The sequence below is a fragment of the Telmatherina bonti genome (genome assembly GCF_933228915.1).
Source record: "Telmatherina bonti genome assembly, chromosome: 14".
Lineage (NCBI taxonomy): Eukaryota > Metazoa > Chordata > Actinopteri > Atheriniformes > Telmatherinidae > Telmatherina > Telmatherina bonti.
The window spans coordinates 8,536,117-8,543,645 of record NC_136612.1 but is presented as its reverse complement, the minus strand read 5'-3'; the positions used below and the strand labels follow the sequence as shown (position 1 = coordinate 8,543,645).

Here is a 7,529-nt window from a genome sequence, read left to right as displayed (position 1 = left end):
ATGGAGGTCTGGACAGAGCTAATGAGCTGAACATATTCTTCAACAGGTTCAGTTCACCCCCTACCTCCAGCCCAACAGACCACACACCCTCCATAAGCCCACTGCTTTCCTGTCACGCCTCCAATCTGTCACCCTGCAGCTCAGTCATGGACCAGAACGCAGCTTCATCTCCCTCCACATCAGGACATCCTGAGACCTCCACCTTGTTTGTCTCCTGCAATCAGGTTATGAAGCAACTTGAGAAACCGAACCAGAACAAGGCTGCAGGTCCAGATGGTGTCAGTCCCAGAGTTCTCAAGACCTGCTCAAAACAACTGTCTCTGATTCTCCAGCACCTTTTCAACACCAGTCTGAGACAAAATAGAGTCCCAGTGCTGTGGAAAACCTCCTGCCTTGTTCCAGTGCCTAAAAAAACACAACCAGCTGAACCAAGTGACTACAGACCAGTTGCCCTGACATCTCACATCATGAAAGTCCTGGAGAGACTCTTTCTGGCTAACCTCAACAAGCAAGTAAACACCTTTCAAGAAGCATTACAGTTTGCACATTGTAATGGACTTGGGGTTGAAGATGCCATCATATACCTGCTCCAGAGAGCACACTCTCATCTGGACCATTCAGGTAGCACTCTGAGGGTCATGTTCTTTGATTTCTCAAGTGCTTTTAATACCATTCAGTCTGCTTTGTTATGTGAGAAGCTCCATAAATTCCAGGTGGATACCTCCACAACAACCTGGATCTATGACTACCTCACAAACAGACCACAGTTTGTGAGACTGAAAGGTTGTGTGTCTGAGATGGAGGTCAGCAGCACTGGTGCACCACAAGGAACTGTACTCTGGCCATTCTTCTTCACTCTGTACACCTCAGACTTCCAGTACAACTCTGAGTCCTGTCATCTGCAGAAATACTCTGATAACTCCAAAGTCCAAAGGCCGCTGGGACCCTTACTTGGATTCAGTAAATGAATGAATGCTGCAATACAATACAAACAGCATGACCTGCAGTCAAGCTATCAGAAACACCTTAGAGTTACAGGAAAGGTAAGCCAGTGTCCTCAACACAGCTACAGTTCTTACAGACCTGGTAGGCCCAGAGTCTCACTTTCTGTTTGATGCTCTTGGAGTGAAATATGACTGGCACACTACTCTTGCTGACACCTAAATAAAATTAGTTCAAATTTACAGAGGTGTTAATGTGTTTACAACCACATGCAAGAACATTTTATTAGCTTTCATTTGGTACAACTTTCAGTGCTATAGCATCAACCTCTGGGAAGCTACAATGAAAACAAGGACATAATGTCCCGAATTTTGCATTGTTTTTGAATAACGTCAACAATAAAACTACATGGCTCATGAGGCAGGCACAGCCAAGGTCCAAGATCAAAGTCACTGATATATTTAGTTCATTTAGACCTTGGAGAATGGAATGATATCAGTTTGTATATGTCTGATGAAAAAGGTCAAATTTGAAGAGGTCTAAAGCACTGTTTCCATCCTGGGAAAGGAGGTGGAGGTGGTGGAAAAATACAAGTACCTTGGAGTTCAGCTGGACAACAAACTGGACTGGAAATGCAACACTGACTACATCTACAAGAAAGGTCAGAGCAGACTCTACTTCTTAAGGAAGCTGTGATCTTTTAACGTCTGCACCAAGATGTTGCATATCTTCTATAAGTCTGTTGTAGAGAGTGCAGTCAGCTTTGCAGCATCTGCTGGGGTAGTAGCATCAGAACCAGAGACTTGAAGAGAATCAACAAACTGATCCAGAAAGCTGCTTCTGTGCTTGGAGTAACTCTGGAGCCGCTGGAGCTGATTGTCCAAAGAAAAATGCTGCACAAGCTGATGAAGATAATGGAGGATTCTTCACACCCTCTCCACAACACAGTGAAGAAACAACAAAGTGTGTTCAGTGAGAGGCTTCTTCAGGTCCGATGTAAGACTGAAAGATACAGAAGATCATTCCTGCCTGCAGCCATCAACCTCTGGAACAAGACAATTTGTTATTATCTACTACAATATTGAATTTCCCCTTGGCTGTCCTGAAGTGCTCCACTCAGACCCAGGCCCCAACTCAGTTTTTCAGATCAAAGAACTGTGCCAGATTTGTGGGTTTTGCAAAAGCCGCACCACTCCCTCTCATCCATTTGGGAATGGGGCCTGCGAGAGGTTAAACCAGACTCTCCTAAATCTCCTTGGCACCTTGGGAATGGAGAAACAAAGCAGGTAGGTGGAATACTTACCTGGATTGGTTCAAGCATATAATAATACTGTTCACAGTTCTACAGGCTATGCGCCAGCCTTCCTTATGTGCGGCTGACACTTCAGGACCCCTGTGGATATGATGGCTGGAACTGATGGTCCAACACCCCATGATAGCACGATAGACTGGGTGAGTAGGCACCATCAACATTTGAGTTATGCTTCTGAAAGAGCATCTTGTAGCCTAAAGAAAGATGCAGGGAGAAAAAAAAGACTATATGACCGTACTGCCCAAGATCCCCCCCTTCTGCCTGGTGATCAACTGTTGGTATTGGATCAATGGAGCAGGCAAAGGTGCAAGCTCAGTGACAAGTGGGAGGAACAGCCCCATGTGGTGGTAAATAGATCACACCCCGAGCAACCAATGTACCCCAAAGGTCCACTTGAGGGATCCAGCCACAACAATATTGGCTTAATAACTAGGAAAATAATGGGGAAAGAACAGACTATAGAATTTAAAAAACACACCCTGTTTGACAGATGTGCAAGACTGTTCTAGGGACTAGAACGTATGGTTGGGTGGAATTGTCATAGGGGTGTGTTGTCTGCACCCTGCTCTTCCCAAGCAGGACAATTAATCAGTACCAGATTAATACCAGCTGGGGACTGTTCAGTTTGAACATAAATACATTACAAAGACAAGATATTTTAAATGAATATAGCTTAAAAATGGTTAGCAATTCATAACTTAGTGTTTATGTCTGTTTCATACAATGTCCCAACTTGATTGGAACTGGAACAGACTTTTCTGCTTTCAGGTCCAGGTTGTTGGTGAGACAACATCGCCTCAACTGCTGCATGTCAACAATGAAGGGAGCCGCATTGTAAATGTGGGAATGCATGCAGCAATGGGACCAAGGTGGGACTTGAACTTTGAGCCATTGCAACACAAAGCTTCAGCCTGCGTACACCTGCTTCTCTCATAGCCGGTCACCTACAAGCTGCTATCCGTCTGAAATACTGTAAAAGCTCCGTCAAGCAGAAGAGGAGCTTTTAGAAATATTTGCCTCAAACAGAAAATGTTGATCTGATGACAAACTTATGCAGCACATGACAGACATCCCACATTCATGATGCAGACATGAACTTTATGATCTACATGTCTCCACCTGCTGGAGACACTCATTCACTGCAGTCACACCACTGACTGACCTCCATCATCCATAGACATCCATCACTGTATAGCAACGGATGGATGGATGGAAACTGGAACATATTCATCTCAACATGAATGAGGGAAAACAGCTTTTCTTGTCAGCAAAGGGTTAAAACAATCTGTCTTTGTTGATTTGTCTTTTGTCACAGATGGATCAGGTCAGATTTTCATGTGAAACTACTTTCATTTGTGGTGTCGTTGCTGTTTGCTGAAAAAGTCTCCCATTAAACATGAATGATGTCATTTCTTCTCATCCTGGAAATGAGCCTTTCTGAACATCCCATAACTACATACTTCATGCTTTATTGATTTAGAAAAACAACATTTGATCTTCAGAACAGCTAAAAGTAGTTCCAGGTAGAAATGATTTGTACATTTACAAGGTGTTGACATTAAAATAATCTGTTATGAAGGAAGCTTTCATGATTTCTCTGTTTGACTCCATGAGGTTGAAGAGAAACAACAACATATAAATACAGAAACACAAATATTCAACTAATAATTAGAGAACAAGCAGGTTGGGATTTTCATGTGGAGAAATATTGATGGAAATAAAAGTCATCATCAGCAGTGATTTCCTCCAGAAAGAAACAAACAGAAACAAACAGCACATAAAAAAGTCAAATAAACAACAGAACAGCAGAGCAGAAACGTCACAACAATAAACTCTGCAACAAACACACAAAATCACTTTATTCCACTTTACACAACTCAGCACTACATCCGATGCCACAAATCCAAAGTCCAAGTCCAAGTCCAAATCCAAGTCCAGCATGGAGCGGCTGAGTGAATGTGGTCTGGACTCTGTGGAGGAGAGTTCTGGTCTCAGAGACGCTGTAGAAGGACAGAATACCTGCTCCGTGATCCAGGTACACTCCTACTCTGGAGGAACGAGGACCTGAGATGGAGGTTCTGATGCTGTTGTAGCGAAATTCATAATCAGTTTGGTTACAATATAATGCCCAAGATTTATCATTAAATCCAAATCCACTTTCATTCCCAGCTCTGCTGATCGTCTTGTATGCAACCGTTACACAACCTCTTCCTCTCATTTCCACCTCCCAGTAACAACGACCAGTCAGACTCTCTCTGCTCAGAACCTGAAGCCTGTCAGTAAATCTGTCTGGATGATGAGAATAAGACTGATGTTGTTTCATTAATGTCACCTTTCTGTTCCCGTCTGACAGTAACAGACGTGTGTGTGCTGTGTTTGGATCAAGTGTGATTTCACATGAACATTGTAAGAATCCATCTCTGCTCTTTGGTCCTGGTTCTGGTTCTGGTTCTGGTCCTGGTCCTGGTTCTGGATGTGGCAGTAAAACATCCACAGCAGTGACTGCCAGTGAGATGTTTGTCCATCTGTCTGTCAGGATGTCCTGTAGTTTATCTCTGAGCTCTGACACAGCTGCTGTCACATCCTCAAAGTGTGTGAGAGGACGGATATTGATGCTGGATGAGTGTGTAGACTCACTGAGTGCTGACAGTGAGGGGTAGTTGTGTAGAAACTGGCTGTGATCCTCTGTGTGTGAGAGCTGCTTCAGCTCAGCGTCTCTCCTCTTCAGCTCAGTGATCTTCTGCTCCAGCTTCTCCTGAAGCTCTTTGACTCGCCTCACTTCAGTTTCCTGCTGGGATCTGATCTGCTGCTTCACATCAGAGCTTCTTTTCTGGATGAGACGGATCAGCTGAGTGAAGATCTTCTCACTGTCCTCCACTGTTGTATCAGCAGAGTGATTGATGGCCTCCACCTCCTGTTGAAGCAGCTTCACATCTTTCTCTCTGTCCTGGATTCTCTGCTGGATTTCTAGTCGACTCACCTCCAGCTCTCTCTGCCTCTCAGTCCTTTCTGCTGCAGCTGAGACCGTGTCGTGGCCTTTATGTTCATCCACAGAGCAGAGATAACAGATACACTTCTGATCAGTACGGCAGAACAGCTTCATCACCTCATCATGACGAGAGCAGATGTTCTCCTGGAGGTTCTTGGAGGGCTCCACCAGCTTGTGTTTCTTTAACGGAGCCGCTTCATAATGAGGCTGGAGGTGTTTGTCACAGTAAGAGGCCAGACAGGCCAAACAGGACTTGCTGGCTTTCAGTTTTCTTCCAGTGCAGACATCACAGGCCACATCTTCAGGTCCAGCATAGCAGTGATCAGCAGGAGCAGCTTGGAGTCCAGTCTTCTTCAGCTGCTCCACTAAAGCTGCTAACATGGTGTTTTTCCCCAGGACAGGCCTCGGTATGAAGGTCTGCCTGCACTGAGGGCAGCTGTAGATTCCCTTCTGGTCCTCTTCATCCCAGTGGGTTTTAATACACTCCATGCAGTAGCTGTGTCCACAGGGAATAGTCACTGGTTTCTTTAGTAGATCCAGACAGATGGAACAAGAGAAGGTTTCTCGCTCCAGCTCGTCTCCTTTCTGCGCCATTTCACCTCTCAGCAGCAGTGACGGTGTTAGTTTCACTTCCTCAAAGCTGAAACTATCTTAGCTCTGATCTACAAATCATGTGTTTGTTCAGAGAACGGAGGCTGTCAGCTCTTCCTCTTCACCACGTGTTGCTTCCACCAATCAGACAGCTGCAGATCTGCAGGGGAGGGAACAAAGAAACATGTGGCTTGTTCCAGGAAGAGGAGTGCTTTCAGAAGCAGCTTTAAAGCCTTTTCATGACAGATTGGTTTTCATCCAGTGGCAGATCCAGACAAGTTTCCATGTTGTGGCAAAGCAGCAGAAAAAGCCCTGATGTAGAAGAAAAAGATCCAGAAAAACTCTGTAAAATGATTCACTGCATCAGCATCCATTCTAAGAAAACAAAGACAATATTTTGGCTCCAATAAAAAGTCAAAGAAAAAGACATTAAATGACAGGACTGATATCAGCCTTTACTTTTATTGTGCTGTGCAGGGAAACATCTCCCAAACATCCACATGTGGAGCTTTTACACACTATTTCTCCATCCTGAGGACACGTAGATTCCTCATATGATCATCTTTGCAGTTTGATTCAGTTCATTATAAAACAGAGAGACAATTAGAAAGATCTGATCCAGTTTCACTGTTTCTGTTGGAACCAGGTGGCCAGGCTGCAAATCCAGGATGCAGCGGCTGAGTGAAGGTGGTTACGAAGGTGGATCAGTGTGTCAGAGGAGACTCTGCAGAAGGACAGAGTGCCAGCAGAACAGTCCACATACACTGCTGCTCTGTTAGAGACAGAGGACCAGGAGACCACTGTTTGTCTCTTATTGTGCCAAACACAGAAAGAACTCATATCAGAACAGATCAAACTCCAAGACTGATCCTTCTGGATGTGTCCAGTAACAGGTCGAGGCAGTAACGGCCTAAATATGTTATGAAATAATGCAATAAGAAAATGTTACAATAAATAACTGCATGCTTTCATCTAGTAGTAAAAGGTCCCTGAGATCAGTTCCACAGACCTGATCACACCTGATCACAGATCATTTTCATCTTCATTTAGAAATATAACAAATAGTCCATAAAAATGTTCAACAGTCATGTTTTCAGTAAATCCATGTAATAGTATGTGATTTATTTGGATAAAAATGTAAAAAAGAAAAGGGGGAACCATTGTTTTCTTGTCCTGCGTGTCCACATTGTTGCTCGGGGGATAAAGTTAATGTCACACACTCCACCGAGGCGCCGTGCATACCATGTCTGCAAGAGACAAGTCACAAGGGTGTGCCAAGAAGATGGAAATACATCCTTTATTCTCAGAAGAAGCTGTGAATATGATCTTTATTCCCTTGAAGTTAATGCAGCCAATGAGGAAGAATATCTTCCTTATTTCTCATTGTTAATCGCTTCATCATGGAAATGTCATGTAACTGTGACGCCAATTAAGCCTCTCATTTTATACTCAGGTAAAGTTTGTTTTACTATGTCTTGTGTATTTCTCTTTTATTTATGTAAGTCCTCTGTTTTGCTGGAAGTTTCTATGAGTTTTGTATTTCTTTCCTTAGTTCTGACGACATCATTGGGGCATCAAGGATTACTTAAAGTCATGTTGAAGACTGTCCGACAATAAATGCCAAAAGGATTTTGAGCTGATTAAACGTGGAGGGAGTAACACTCGCTCTGTCCTCCGCCTCTCTGGCAACTCCAG

At 43.8% G+C, this 7,529-nt stretch overlaps 1 protein-coding gene across 1 annotated transcript; it reads right to left on the bottom strand.

Annotated features, from left to right (window-relative positions):
- Positions 1–4,076: 4,076 nt before the first annotated feature.
- LOC306765202 (tripartite motif-containing protein 16-like) lies at positions 4,077–5,870 on the bottom strand. Its single transcript, XM_079252598.1, has one exon. It carries the CDS (start codon positions 5,835–5,837, stop codon positions 4,113–4,115), a length of 1,725 nt encoding a protein of 574 aa, XP_079108724.1. The 5' UTR covers positions 5,838–5,870; the 3' UTR covers positions 4,077–4,112.
- Positions 5,871–7,529: the final 1,659 nt, after the last annotated feature.

Coding starts and splice junctions, on each gene's coding strand:
- LOC306765202 (XM_079252598.1), bottom strand. CDS start 5,837: ATGGCGCAGAAAGGAGACGAGCTGGAGCGAGAAACCTTCTCTTGTTCC.